The following is a 16,370-nucleotide window of genomic DNA, read 5'->3' on the forward strand; positions in this document are numbered from 1 at the left end:
CCACAAACATACAAAACCAACAGTTTACCACTCGTGAAAGATGGAACTCCTCCAATTATTTCGCATTCGCACCGCCTAAGCAACGGAGTTGTTGTTTCCGACAGCCATTTCTAAGATAATTATATGCACAAGCATGAAAAGACTCTCGCTGCTGGGGACCAGTTCCTTTTTGTAATTATTTCCGGTGATGGCCCCATCCATAACTGCATACTTCTATTATGTTAGTACCTTGTCCCTAGTTTAATTTATGCGAGTGTTTTGCATTTCTTTTGCATACAAAACAAAATAAGGATGGCGACATCATTTTTTAGCGCTCCTTGACAAATGGGGTTTTAAAATTATAAAAAAAAAAAAAGATGGATCACAGGTTTTATGTTACTGCAATCTAGGAAACCCTGCCAAACGGCATTCTTTTGTGCTCTTTTCATTTAAACACCCTTTTTTAATGAGACATGGTACAAAAATGTCAAATATTTTTCCATAAAATTAAAATTTACACTCACCACGCGCCACCAGTCATTCAGTATTGAAAACATGCCCAATAGAGATCCGGAAATTAACCGGTGCTAACCAGGGAAAATGACGTGCGATTCCATCTTGAGAGCTGTCAGCACGGCACCGATGAGATGCAGGGATCCGGTTACCAGTATGTCACACTCGGCCAAATCACGCTGGCTGTCGATTTGACGGAATACACTTTCGAGCGTCCCGTGGATGGAGGCTTCACCACCGGACGCCAAACCCTGCCAGGTTTTCAGGTTTTGTTCACATCGCTTTAGCTGTTCGTCGCTTGGGAAGTTGAAGTTGATTGAGTCTGGAAGCGAGCAAATAGAGAAAAAAATAGATTATTTGTTGAATAGTCGTGATATTTTTTACATAATTATCTGTCCATTCACTCGATAACTCAAGAAATTTTTTTTTTGTTATTTCTATTTTATAAAAATTGACAAGATTATTATCTAAACTTTTCTACCAGTTGACATTTTTGCACAAAATTTCTGGTTTTGAAAAGAAAAGTGCTATAGGTGAAGTGAAGCCAACGTCGGAAAGAAGGGGGGAAAAACCAAAAAGCTGTTAGGCTGTTAGTGCCATAGTTCGTGTGATCGGAATGAAAGCTCATCGGAAAGTTCATACGAAGCCATGGTGTCGGGTATGTGGTTGTATGCATTGTAGATAGGCCGAATAATTGATCTAAAGAATGCAAATAAGCGCATACGTTGGCGAAACTGCGGTGAATCCGTGCACCCATGGTGGATTACCTACATACATACATACATACAAAATTTCAGGTTGTCAAAAGAAATAAAACGATCACATTTTTAAAGGTGATGGGAAGTATTAGAGAAACATGAGCTATCAAAGAAAGAAAGAACATAAGCCGTAAATATCTTCTTTTTTTTTTTTTTTTTTTTTTTTTTTTTTTTTTTTTTTTTTTTTTTTTTTTTTTTTTTTTTTTTTTTTTTGTTGGTTCTAACGGATTTAGGCGAGCATTGTAGTCAATTAGTTACTCATGCGGACCTCGATTCAGACCACCTTCCAGTAACATTTTCTTTATCCCAAAGTCCCATTGAAAACCCTTTAAAATCAACTTTTAACTTTCAAAAGGCTAACTGGGAGCGATATATGAATTTTATTGAACGTAATTTAGATGTAAACGTTCCACTGAATTCAATAGAAGATATTGATTTGGCTGTAGAAAATTTGACAACTTCAATAGTCAATGCTAAAGCCGCTTCAATACCTAAAGTTAAACATAAATTTAATCAACCTTTAATTGATGATGATCTTCAGTTTTTGATACGACTGAAAAACATTCGTCGACGCCAATATCAACGTACTAGGGATCCTTATTTAAAATTTATTTATTGCGACCTTCAAAAAGAGATCAAACGTCGTTTAAATTTCATTCGTAATGAAAATTTTGCTAAAGCAGTAGAGGACATAAAACCCTACTCAAAGCCATTTTGGAAATTAACAAAAATTCTGAAAAAGCCCCAGAAGCCAATTCCTACTTTGAAAGATGGGGATAAACTTCTTTTAACTAATTCAGAAAAAGCTCAAAAATTAGCCCAACAATTTGAGTCTGCTCATGATTTTAATTTAAACGTTGTAAGTCCAATTGATGCTCAAATTTCCCTAGAATTTGATGATATTCTTTCTAAGCAAAATGTGTTTGAAAGTTCTTGTGAGACAAATATTGATGAACTGAAATCTCTTTATTGATTTTCAAAAAATTTAAAAATATGAAAGCTCCAGGGGAAGATGGGATTTTCTATATTCTTATTAAGAAGTTGCCTGAAAGCACTTTAAATTTTTTAGTTAAAATCTTCAATAAATGTTTTCACTTGGCTTATTTTCCCAATAAATGGAAAAATGCCAAAGTAACTCCAATTTTGAAACCTGGAAAAAGTGCTTCAGAGCCTTCAAGTTATCGACCAATTAGTTTGCTTCCTTCTTTAAGTAAACTTTTTGAGAGAGTTATTTTGAATAGAATGATGATTCACATTAATCAGAATTCTATTTTCCCTGATGAACAATTTGGTTTTCGTCATGGACATTCTACTACACATCAACTTTTGAGTGTAACTAATATGATTAACGCTAGCAAATCTGAAGGTTATTCAACTGGTGTTGCTCTTCTTGATATTGAAAAAGCTTTTGACAGTGTTTGGCACAAAGGTTTAGTAGCTAAATTAGCTCGATTTGATTTTCCTGTATATCTCACCAAAATTATTCAAAATTATTTGACTAGCCGAACTTTGCAAGTAAGCTATCAAAATTCATGCTCTGAAAGGATACCCATTAGAGCTGGTGTCCCTCAGGGTAGTATACTTGGGCCTATTTTATACAATATTTTTACTTCTGATCTTCCTGATATCCCAGAAGGAAAAGGTAGAAGATTATTTGCTGACGATACGTTGCTTTCAGCCAAAGGTCGAAATTTACGGGTGGTACGCAGTAGATTGCAACAAAATTTAAATTCCTTTTTGAATTACTTGAAAATGTGGAAAATTTCTCCTAACGCTTCCAAAACTCAACTTATTTTATTTCCCCATAAGCCAAGAGCAAATTTTTTAAAACCTAATGAAAATCATTCCATAACTTTTAATGGGGTTTCATTAGAATGGTCTGATCACGTGAAGTACTTGGGACTTACACTTGATCGGAATCTTACTTTTAAAAATCACATTGAAGATATTCAATCTAAATGTAATAAATACACTAAATCTCTTTATTCTCTCATCAACAGGAAATCCCGACTTTGCCTGAAGAATAAGATGCTTATTTATAAGCAAGTGTTTCGACCAGCGATAATGTATGCAGTTCCGATTTGGTCTAGCTGCTGCGCTACGAGGAAGAAAGCCATCCAGAGGATTCAGAACAAAGTTGTGAAAATGATTTTGCGGCTTCCACCTTGGCACAGCACCGAAGATCTTCATCGGATTGCAGGCATAGAATCGATCGGAGAGATGGCCAACAACATCATCTCCAACTTCAGAGGCAAATCGATGCAGTCTTCCATCGCAGAGATTCGTTCTCTTTACAATTAAGTTAGTTTTTAGGATTTAGGATTAAGTTTATACATTTTTTTTTTTGCTCAACAGGATATTCTCCTATAAATCAAATTATTTATTGCTTAAGCAAATTTAAATCAAATAAACAATGTTTAAAATTAACTGTATCAAAGAGTTGAACTGATCATAATTGATCTGAACACTTTAATTTAACTTTAATACTGTAACTTAAATGTAATGATTAAAAGACCAATAAAGACATATTTTAAAAAAAAAAAAAAATCTTTTTTTTTGTGTATTGGGCTTGTGATACAGCTCAGTTGGCAAGTCAGTTACTCCCGGAGCCGATGTCCGAGGTCAAGCCCAATAGTAAACATCGATCACAGTTGTACCGGATAAGTTTTTCAATGATTGTCCGCCAACTGCATCGTTGATATAAGTCGCGAATGACATAAAGATGTTAAAACGACTACAATCGAAACAAAACAAAAATTTTCGAAAAAGATACAAGGCTCACCGGCAGCAGGACTTGAACCCGCAATTTCTGCTTCAGTACAACGGGGCGTGTTAGCCAATTACACCACGGTAATCATGACGAAATAGGCTCCAGTATGCGTACATGTCGAACTTCGTCAGTCGACCGCTGGATCTTCTATCGATACTCCATGTACATCTCGCATGCGTTCTTTGCCCACTATTGATCTCTGTGTTGTTTCTCTATCACCCCACCCATAGACTCAGGATTTTACCCGAGCGCGCACATATTCGATTGCTTCAGGTACGAAGATGTACCAAGACGAATTCAAAACATAAAATTTCAAATAAAACCATTTTTTTGTCCAAAGGTGTAGAATTTTATAAAATGTTAGTTCACGAATTGAACTATGTTTGTCATCCCGACTGCACACTTTTAAGGTTTCTAGGTTACTACTCTGGTGATTTACGATGAAGATTTTATCCTATCCGAAATGCTGTGAATGCGGTGATATCTTATAAAGCATCCAAGACCAGACCAATCAAAAACTGGTCGTGCAGAAATTTATATCACCGTGCCTTCTTTTCGTCTATTATCCTGAAGCCGTATTGTATTCTGATCTGACAGTGAATCCACATTTCTCCATCTGCTGTCAGTTGACCATCGAGCCCTCCCTGACGTATTCCCGGAAGTTGGGCAAGTCTGTATTGTCGTAGCAGCCAGTGGCCTTGGCTGAGAGGTTAGAGTTTAAGACTTCAAAGCCAGAGGTCATGAGATCGAATATCGGTGAGTCATGCATAGCTCTTCTTCTGGAGGTTGACGTTTTTAGCATTTAGAGCATGCTTTAACTTCTGGAAGTTTATACGCTTTGTTACCAATCGTATTCGATGGTCACAATAAAACATACGATTCTAAGATTAGTCTAACATGAGAATAAAACTTGGCTTAGGAACGGATATTAAAATTTGTATTTGTTTATTTGGTTCATTTGAATACTTATTGTTAGTAGTTGTTAAATTCCATTTTTTTGATCGAATAATTGTCAATTCTTATCTAACATAGATTAAAGAAACATTACTAACCCTTATAAATTCCACCCCTTTAATTAGTCATCGAAAATTTGCGAAATTAATTTGGAAAGGCTCCGCATGTAGTCAAACTACACTAACCTTAAATGTAACGGAAACACCGCAACGATAAAAGAGGCTAAACGACCAACTAAATGAGTATACCATATAAAAGTTCCTGACAACTGAAGCAGACATTGAACAGTACAAACATTAGACGTTATACGTACTGTCAAGGAGAGTTGAGAGGATGTTTCCGGGACTAGAAGGAGAGAGGAGATTGGGGGAGAGAGGGAGATAGAACGAGGAAGAAAGAAATTTCGGGGGTCATGGAAAGCCTGGATACTAGGACTCGTTCACTTTCGATGGGGCTAGAAGAGACTCAACACGTTTGGGTTGAACAAGTTTGCGCGTTACAAAGTTTTAGTTCTCCCAATTTAACAAAGTTTAACCATAAAAGTAAAGTTTTGGTCGTTGAGTTCTAGTGCCGTAGAAGTGAAGATCACCAGCTGTGTCACAAGTGAAGTTGGCAAATCGTCCGATGTACCACCTTAATCAATATCCGGTGGTATTGTGCACCCATTGTGAGACCCACATGGTGGATTTGACACGACCGACATCTCGAAGCACACCGAGCCGAACATAAATTCGACGCTGGTTCGGCGGTTTGACGAAGGCCAACATTAGATGCAGCCAGGGATGTCAACCTTCCAGATTTTGTCTGGATCTTCCAGACTTTTTGGACTTTTGCCAGACATTTTTTTAGGTTTCCAGACTTCCAGACTTTTGACATTTCTTCCAGACAATTCCAGACTTTTGGGTTTGGACATTAATTATTATAAGAAACTATGAAAATTCAAATTGGCCATGGTGTAATATGACAGGAAATGATAAATTTTATGAATTATAAATTCAAAAGTGTTCGAAACTTATTAATAATGGCAAATGCTTTGAAGATGAATGTTCAATCGAGAGTCATACAGAGCACGTGTCTGGTATAGTGACAGAAAAATACGAAACGCAGAGAAAACTTGGATTTTGAAACAAATCAAAACTGGCTTTGATTCAAAATATTAAGTTTTTTTTAATCAAATTCCTGTTTTCTTTGAATCAATGAGTTATTGTTATTATTCGAAAGAATAATTTTGGAAAGAAAGAATTAATTTTTTGAACTGAATAATTTTGGATTTGATTTTGAACAAATTCTTGGATTCAAAAGATATTTGTCCACTTTCACTTTTTTATTGCGTTGAGTTTTCTTTCAACCAAAAAAAAATGTTTTCAACAGAAAGGAATAATTTCTTTAAATTGAAACTTCAAACTTAGAAGATATTTTGGATTGAGCAAGAACCGAATGCGAATAATTCGAATCAGAGACAGCTATTTAGGAGGATTCCTGATGAAGAATGGTAAAGGCGTGTTAATCCGTTAATCAAAAAGTGGATTTCTTAAAGATTTCTTAAAAATCTTGCATTGTTACAGGACCACGACTGATTCCACCCCAAATCCTGATTATCTTTTGCTCGATCTTCAGCGTCATTCACCAGTTGGACGACCAATCAAGCTAGCAACCAGAGTTGCTTCCGGAAGTCTATTGAGCGACCCAAGAAGAATGCCCTCAGGCCAAAATTAGGACCGGATGATTCAATTATAGTGAACCAATTTATGATGTAATTTCTTTGTTTTTCTTATTCAAAATTCCTAATAGGAACTTCGTATCAACAGAAAATATTTCGTACAATCTAAATCTAAATAACATTGTAGCAAACGAAACCAACTTTGCTCTTTTGTTGTTTTTTTGGTTCAAAGCATTAAGATTTTGATTGAAAAGAAAAATTATTTAAAATTAAGGAAAATGCCTTTTAACCAAAGCAATATCTGTTTATACAAAAATCAAAGGAAAAAGTCCGGCACTTTTCTATGAAAACTAAAATCATTCCGCTGCGTGTATTGCAAATTGCAAAATTGATCTTAGGGGCCGTGGACCACGTCGACAGAAAAATGAGATATTTAACCCCTCCTCCTCCTCCGTGGACAAGCGTGGACATTTGGCAAACCCCTCCCCCCCTCTCTGGATGTCCACGTGGACAGATTTGATAAAGTTTTTATTTTTAATACCTATGATTAAAAGTTAGAAAACACCACTTTTTGCCTTTTTGTTATTCAAATGGTTGATTTTGAAAAACCGAATAAGAATTTCCTTTAAAAATTAAATTTTTTAAATTTCTTAATTACCATATATATCACTTGCTTTCAAGTAGCTGCTAATTGTTTAAACTTAAACTAGAAAGGTATGCTATTCTAAGATTTTGATTTAAACTTCTTAATATTTATTTACCTTTTGAAAATATTTTGAAAGTAAGTATGTCCATGTGGACATGACCCAAACCTCTACCCCCTTCTCCGTGTACAAGCGTGGACATTTCCATACCCCCCTCCCCCCTTCAAAGTTGTCCACATGGTATGTGAACGGCCCCTTAAAAAATGGAGTCACCTTCAAAACTTTGGTGTCCAGACATTTCCAGACATTTCCAGACAATTCCAGACATTTTTTCAAAATCTTCCAGACTTTTCTGAAAAATAGTTGGCAACCCTGGATGCAGCATTAACGACGGCGCTCGTTTTGTGCTCGGTTATCCAACGGCGCGCCAATCATACGCCGGCGCTCGCGAAAATTCACGACGGACCGGGATTCCGGTAATCATCTGCATCTAAGGCTAACGAGCCTCTATAAACAAAAGAGACGAAATGTCAAGATTGGAATTTTCGATTTTCTGTCAGTGTCATTCCAATCGAGCAAAAGACTTGTCAAACTGGAAAATTTGGAATTGCGAAAGCGGCGGTAGCGAAAGTATTATCATTTATATGTATCTGTAAACAAAGGGTAATCAAAACACAGTTTTTGAATGCTCTATTTCGATTACAAGCTAGATTCTCGAAGACTAATTTCTTGGTTCTTAATTGGTATGTTATGATTTTTTTAAATGATTAATATGTAGGATATTTTTTTTTATTTTGAGTTTTCATTGCCAGCATAAAATGTTGCCGGAACAGCGGAGTCGAAAGGGAAAGTTTACCAATGAAAGTTGCGGATTCCAGTACAGAATCCCCCGAAAGATGGCAGAATGCAAGCAATTTCTCCCGTTTTTTTTTTTTTGGTTCAGCCGGGAACCGGAAGAAAAATACATTTTTAAATCCGGGGCAGGTTTTGTTAGAACAATTTTTTGCCAAACACTCCATGATTGCACTTTTTTAAATTGATGCCAATAACAAAAAAAACAGCTTAGTTAAAACAACAGAGACCAAAAACCACTTCCGAAAAAAAAAATAAACGCAACCAAAATTTAAGTCATGTGAAGTTTGAAGCAAAGCAGTGCTGCGCTCAAATGAAAGCAGGGTTGCTAAATGATTTATTCTTAAAAGGATCAGATTGCGTCTCTTTTGTTTTTATTACAGGCTCTTTATCTAAGGCCTAAGGTATGTCTTCGAATCTCCTCTCTCTCTCTCTCTCTCCCATCATCGCTTTGCTGATTCATGATTCATCGATGGGCTCCAACGTTCAACCTGTGAAACTGATACCACGTGGCTAAAAATCAATAAATTATTGAATCATGATCAAACAACCTCTTCTTAGACAATTCTGAGTTAATGTAGGGGAAAAGTTCATATAACGCCCCATGTGGCTAATACGCGCCACTCTTGTTTTGAAGAATCTGACTCATTTTAAGCCTGCAAAATATTACCAATTTGTTTTAAATGCTGTTATTGGTCATGGCAAGTATGAATTTTTCCTTGAAATGCCCCTGTGTCGTGATAATTTCACAATTTAGGTTTTTCTTCATTTCGATCTAAATTTTAAAACAATTTTAATAAGGTGTCACCAAGCAGAGAAAAACAAATAAGACAATATTTTCTGACACATCGATAGAGAAGAATCTAAATCATGACCTGATGCTAAAAAATCATACTGAACTCGCTAAGGTATTGCGGTTACTGGGAAAATTTCTAATCGCACGACGGTAGCCTTCCGTGCGGTAGGCTAGCCGGAGCAGTAAACACAGTTAAAAAATTCATTCTTACTCACTAATTTCATTAAAAAGTTGAGAAGTAAATTCTTCAATCAATCTTCAAATCATTATTTTGCAAGAGAGGACAAAACATGAAGTCATCGGAATGAAATATTATTATTCTTAGTATTCATTGAGATTGAATTACGAGCGTTAAAATCCCAGACAAAACAAAAAGCAGTCTACATTATTGAAAACACATTTTTCCGTAGCCTGAGAATTAACTAATTTGGCATGACGAAGATTTTTGATGCGATAAATGCTTCTTTGATACTTTATATGCTGGTCGAATTCAATTATGTTGTCGTTAAAATGTAACAAATCGTATATGAGAAGTTTAAAAAAGGAGTTGTGTACGGTGAACTATTATAGGAAATAATACCATTCGCATCGCAAAAAAAATGGACTGCGCACTCATTACTGCGAAATTTGTGCGATTTGTCAAATCAGTATAAAATCTGACGGTTTTCTACACGCTAACCGCTTTTCAGTTAAACTTTATACGGATAACTCCGACTGCAAAACATAGCACGAAATCCAACATTCAATGAATGATCGCTACCGTGTCGTCGAACTCTAAACTTATTTAAACAACTACAGGTTTTCATTTTTTTTTCGTGAATTTGTCCGCTGATTGACCCCATCGCAAACAGGTTTTTTCTATTATTCATTTTCCGTGATTTTGACCGCTGATTGACCAAGCTCAAGGCAAACACATTTTTTTGTTTTATAAACAACTAGCTGATTTTACCCGGCCTTGCTCGGGTTTGCATAAAATAAAAATCAAAATGAGTCGTTGGATTTCTCAAAATTTGGGAAGCTTTGTATTCATCATAAGATATAAGAAATTTGGCCTGTTTTAGGCCATGTTAGCTTTGTAAATTTTGTTAGTCTTTTTTAAGTTTAGATTGAGATTATTTATTGTTTTTCTCGTGTTCATAATTTTGAAAACGAACCTCATAGCGTTTGTGTTCAAAGTAACTCAAAATTATTTCCCTTGAATGCTTGTTCATCCTATCATAACAAACATTTTTTCCACCCACCATTTCTAAGGAAGCTTGAATAGCTTTTACCTGATTTTTTTTTCTCTTCAGCTGATGAAACTGTTCGTTAAACTTTCACATCCCCCATTTGATACAATCCTTTTTTTTGGAGATCATCCCACTTTTCAAGCTGGGTGATCTTCCTGTGTTACTAAGAAATTTTCAAAAAAGATTTAGAATATTGTTCAACCATGTTAAAAACTCACTTTGCATGTTTTCAATAGTATGTGGCTTTGTAAAATCACACTGCTTTATGAGTACTTGTTTTTAAATGCTGAACTTCAACTTGAAAGTTTTACTTATAGTTTTTTGAAGTTATCGAAAACAAACTATCTCTGAACCAAAGTTACCATTATAATTTTAAGAAATAGATTTAATTTGAGATATATTTCAATGTTTCCATTGTTGGACACAATCATCCCTTTAATGATTTCGAAAGGTGTTCAATGCTGTCAAGTCACATTGATGACCAAAAATGACTCAAAACTTAGAAATTGGCCAATGAAATGGAATTGTATTAAACTCAAAACCTTGGATTTAATTTCCTAACCAATTTTCTAAACCCCCGTTTGAATTCCTCGAAGGCTATCGAAGCGTTAAAACCGCAGCCTTCGGCTTATAACTCTGAATCTAATTAATTTATCTTTCTCTATGAAAAATGCTAAAAATATGAAAATGGTTGGCTCTTGAAAGCTGGAATTTATGAAAATCGGTTCATAAATTTTTCAACACTCAGTGAAAATAGTTGTTCCACTGAAAAAGTCAATTTATTATTCACTGTTCAGTTCACAGTTTGTTTTTGCAGACCCTCAAAGCCCCCCAGAGGCGGTAAAAAGCACTTCGAAAGCCACTACAATTCTTGTCCTTCAAATTATATTCCTAACAGGCTAGTTGTATTTTTCAATTCAAGATACAGGCATATTTTGCATCCCAATATCTCGTACCGGTACCACGTGCTTTGAATAGTAGGAGGACAAAAATCACCCCCAAAATTTTCTCTCTCAAATTTTTAATACTCAGCAAGCTTTGATTTGATATTCAGTACACGTAAACTCTGGATGGTCGTTTCTAATGCCCAGCCCATGGTGATGGTGAAAAAAAACCCCGCCAAAGGAAACGAAAATCTGTTAGCAAAATGTGTGCCATGACTTTTGGTTTGTGTGAATAAAACCGAAAGTTGTATGGGAGGGTCCCTTTTCTTAGGTGGGAGGGGCTCATAACTATTACTAAAACCTTACCCTGGTTCAACTACATCTCTGTACCAAATTTCAAGCTGATCGGTTCAGCGGTGTGGATTTGTATAAGGTGCATACAAACAAACAAACATATATAGTCCAACTCATCTTTATATATTAGATAGATAATCCGATAATAATATTTGGTATACATGTTTGTTTGAAAACTTTTTATTAAATCATCTTTCAATGTTTTCCGCTTGTTCATCCGAATTAATTTCTGTCGATAAATAATCCTTATGTAGAACAATGCTCATTTTTTTCTTGAAAACTGTAATTTTTTTTACAGTGGTACCCTACGGGAGCCCAAATCAGCTATCGCAGAAATAGAAAAAAAGAGTGGATCAGCAATATGCTTTTCATGGGTATGTTCTAGGGGGAAAAGTTCATATAACGCCCCATGTGGCTAATACGCGCCACCCTTGTTTTGAAGATTCTGAAACATTTTAAACCTGCAAAATATTACCAATTTGTTTCAAATGCTGTGATCAGGCTTCCGAAAAGTACTGGCGAACGACAGTATTCTTGCGAAAGTCGCACATGCACCTCGGTGAAAGCTTCCCGAATATTTCTTCCCCGACAGTTTCAAAAGGAGCGGTCGTGCGATGTACATGAGGCCTCGTTTTACCCCATGCGAGAGTTTGTTCGTGGGTATGAAAATTTTTTAAGCTTCGTGACAGTTTTGGGAATATCTTCGTGACAGTTTTCAATGCGTTGAATTTCGCATGACAGTACTACTTACTCCGTCCGACTGTAGCCGAGATTCGCTCGGGCCGAGTAAATTTCGAACGAACGTATAAATTTTCCTTTTGCTTGAAGCTACTGCGGGTGGTGATCACCCCAATCACCTTCCCCTTCCCTTTTCGCCTAACCTGCGCCGGCACCACACATCGCGTTACGCGCCGATCGTATGCTGCTGCTCGGTGCGAATAGATGGCTCGTTCGATTTATTCGAAACCGAGCAGCAGCGCATACGATCGGGCATGGGTACGGTATGGGCATGACAGTCACCCGTGACAGTCCTGCAAAAACTGTCACGCCCTGCAGCCGACAGTTAGGATGAAATTATTTTCGAAACAGGAGGCATGAAGGGATGAAAACCGAACTGTCGGTTGGGTTCGCTACAGCTTAAAACACAACACTTTCGGCAACGCATGCTTTGAGCAGATTGTTCAGATACAGCCTGGGTTCTCGCACGTGTGCGATGTAGCCGAAGCATTATGATTCGTTACCGACGGTACAGCAGCGAACCGAGTGGTAAGGAAAACCGAGACAGTTTGTTTGGCAAGAAAAAGGCTGTCATAGCAAAGCTGTACTTTTCGGAAGCCTGGCTGTGATACGCCATGGCAAGTATGAATTTTTCCTTAAAATGCCCCTGTGTCGTGATAATTTCACAATTTAAGTTTTTCTTCATTTCGATCTAAATTTTAAAACACTTTCAATAAGGTGTCACCAAGCAGAGAAAAACGAATAAGACAATATTTTCTGACACATCGATAGAGGAGAATCTAAACTATGATTTTATGCTAAAAAATCATACTGAACTAGCAAAGGTATGGTTTTTATGGGTATGTTCTATCACGGCCCATGCGCTCGTTATAACGCGCCAATCGTAGTTAGGCTGAAAAAAGCATAAATTTTTCAAAAAGGCCAATTTTCATTGAAAATTTACAAATACTCTAAAACCATATTTTGAGCGTTAATTCAGCCCAAAAAAACTACTTTTCCATTTTTTTATAAATTTTGATTAGTCCATTTCGGTTTTCTTTTCAGTCAAAGTGTCTGTAAGTATTGGTGTGTTTTCGGTCTTCGGCTGCTTTCGGGTGTGTTCGGCTGCTAGGCTCGTATTGAATACACAGCGGCGCGTATTCGCAACACAGTTTTGTTCTGTGGCTTTGAATATGGTTTTTAAAAATCATGTTTTTGAAGAAACTATAGCAATTTGAGTAATGAAAAATCATAGGAATTTGTAGAAAACACTTTTCTTCATCGATTACACCCATTTTTAACACAATTTGTACGTGGAATACATAGAAAATTAGCGATTCGCTTAGGTGGCGCATAATAGGGCATGTTCCCCTACCAAATCTAAATCCGCATGGGATCTCATTTTTTGTGTCCACCTGAATAGCTTATTGATTGGTCGATTAGTCCTCCTGTGGTCGAAAGCCGGCCTTGAGATTGAAAGATATATCGAGCTAACGGGTAGCAGGGATTCGTCCCTACTTTCAGCTTGAATACATAGATATGGATGAATCTTTCAAAGGAACCTAACGTTGCACTCAGGATCTCTTATGTGTGAGCTAAGGTCACTTGTGTGTGCTCATCTTATACTCAACCAGTGTTCACCTGGCCCTTATCAATAGTGACAATGTATCTGGAAGCACATAGGTATTAAAAGAAATAACACGGGGTAATGCTGCAAAAGATCTAACAACTGGTCACAGTGGTCTCTTCCCAACAAAATATGTAGTAGCAATTAATGTCCTCGTCCAGCAAAACCGAAATCAGGCATTGATTCGTTAAAAGAAGATGCCGTTTTGAATGTATGCTAAAAAAGTCTTGACATTTAGAATTGCTGTATAGTGCTAATATGACCTCCCACCCTCCAAGGGAAGCTTCATCTCAATTCTGAAAAGACCAAATGCCATGGGCCACGAGTGAACTTTAGGGTGTCAACCTCAGGTGGGTATACTATTGTGGAGTATGATATTTCATAGCTGTTGAACATTGTCATTCATTGGGCTAGTTCACATTATTCCGACGTCTCCATTGCATAGCCATTCGTTAATCGACAAATGGTTTGTCCCTCACCAACGTCTAACTGTTACATAAGCCCACCAATTGCGCTTTCAATTCCCTCCCGGCCAAATGCTCGCGCATTAACTGATGGGAACAGCCACGCCGAGTGCAAGTGCAAGTGAAACTTCCCGCACTACAGTTCGCCACACTAGGTATTAATTTTATAATTGGAATCTTCCCTTCAAGAACCCACACCATGACGCAATCTCATTTCGGGGATAAATGACGTCAGACCCTGTCGAGGTGCCAACATCGAGTCAGTCCACTACTTGGTGATGGTAAAGATGCGCCCAAAACTGTCCGTAGTGAACAACATACGAAACCGACGCCTGCTTCAGTTGAATATCGCCCGACTGAAGCAACCTGAGGTCGCGGCAGACTACGCGCAATCGCTCGAAGCAGTGCTGCCCTTTTGACGAAGCCCCTCTCGAGAACTGTTGGGATACCATCAAGACAGCCATCAAATAGCATCGCGAAGAACGTCATCGGACATGTGGAATGAACTCGACGGAACTACCAGTTCGACGAAGAGTGTAGGAGGGTGTTGAACGAATCACCGACAGCGGAAGAGGCAGCGAGTCCGAATTATCCAAGAAAAAAAGCGCCGCCTGGAGGTGCTCGAGGAACTGGAAAAGCTGCATCGTTCCCAGGAAACACGAAAGTTTTATTAGTAGCTCAACGCATCCCTCAAAATGTGCAGGGGTTTGTTGTCTAGAATCCTACTCCGCTGCTTACCGCCAAAAGCAAACAGATTCGTGGGAAATCATCATCATCCGTCGTAGACCGACCATCGCATTACGGAAAATCCTCCGAAAATGCCGTGAACACCAAATATCTACGCACCGTCTATTCATCGACTTATACGACACGATCGACTACGACGAGCTATGGAAATTACGGATTTTCCGGGAAGTTGACCAGACTGATTGAGGCGACGATGGATGGAACGCTGCGCTGTGTGCGGATTTCGGGTAAATTATTGAGTTCATTCGAAACGCGCAGAGGGTTTCGACAAGGCGATGGACTATCCTGCATGATGTTCAACGTGGCGCTAGAAAGTGTTATTAGACGAGCTTTGTGCGTAATATGGAGCACGATTTCCAACAGATCCAGTGAGCTGATCTGACATAGTCGGCAGATCATCTGCGGCGGTGGAGGAGCTCTACAGCAAACTGAAACGCGGAGCGGGAATGATTGGGTTGATGATTAACACGTCCAAGACGAAGTATATGCTGGTCTGGGGATCCGAGATCGACCGAACCCGCTTGTCCAGTAATAAAAAGGTCACGATCGACGACGACTAGCTGGAGATGATCGAAGACTTCGTGAATCTTGGCTCACTGGTGACCGAAGATAATGGCGCCAGCCGTTAGATCCGGTGGCAAACGATCAGCGGAAATCATGTCTACTATGGATTTCACTAGCAGCTGAGATCGAGAAGATTGAGCCCTCGCACGAAGTGTAAACTGTGCGTAACACTCATTTCTGTAGGCATACGCCGATATCGGCGTTTGAATACAACACATGCAGTTCAGTGTGTGCCATCAGGTTTTCATGTGTATAAGGAAACCGATTTAGAAAATAAAGTTATTCCAGTTTTAACCACAGAACGTGTTGGTTGTTGTTTGTTCTCTTATGGGCCCAGCACTAGTGGAGAGGAGAAATGGAATCAATAGTGGTAGTTTATCCAGCCAGAAATCCAATGGGAGGACAAGCCAACGCCGGGAATCCATAGGAAGGTCGTCGAGCCAGAACCGTGAAAGGTTGTCGGACCAGGAGCCTGGTAGGTCGGCGGACCGGGAAGCCAACTGGAGGTCGACAAGCCAAGAGATACGGGAGGGATGTCATCGGACAGGTGCTTTGGAAGGTCGTTTCGCAGGAGCCATTGCACAGTGGTGCAGAACATCAATCTAGCTGTACGAAATTAATAGCGCCCAGGGATGAAGAGATAGACATTTGATGTCTTCAGCAACATTGTTCAGTTTTACAAGGGGCATATTCTAGTATCAAAATTTTTGCCGAGGGGTCCACCGATAGCGAGATAAAAATGCTAACTTTTTTCTTTTTCAAATTAGGGCTTTGATGTCTTCCACAAAGTTGTTTATCTGATCAAAATACATAAGTTTGTTGAATATGTCAAAGTCCTGTCACATCATCCTCAGGAGT

The 16,370-nt window shown here is 38.2% G+C and overlaps 1 protein-coding gene across 1 annotated transcript in view; it reads right to left on the reverse strand.

Annotated features, from left to right (window-relative positions):
• Positions 1–459: 459 nt before the first annotated feature.
• LOC129745344 (folylpolyglutamate synthase, mitochondrial) overlaps positions 460–16,370 on the reverse strand; it is a 105,259-nt gene continuing 89,348 nt past the window's right edge. Inside the window, exon 5 of the mRNA XM_055738361.1 lies at positions 460–814. Coding sequence (XP_055594336.1) covers positions 567–814 — 248 coding nt within the window. The 3' untranslated portion in view covers positions 460–566. The remainder of the gene's footprint in view (positions 815–16,370) is intronic.

This window comes from Uranotaenia lowii, chromosome 2, assembly GCF_029784155.1.
Source record: "Uranotaenia lowii strain MFRU-FL chromosome 2, ASM2978415v1, whole genome shotgun sequence".
NCBI classification, from domain to species: Eukaryota; Metazoa; Arthropoda; class Insecta; order Diptera; family Culicidae; genus Uranotaenia; species Uranotaenia lowii.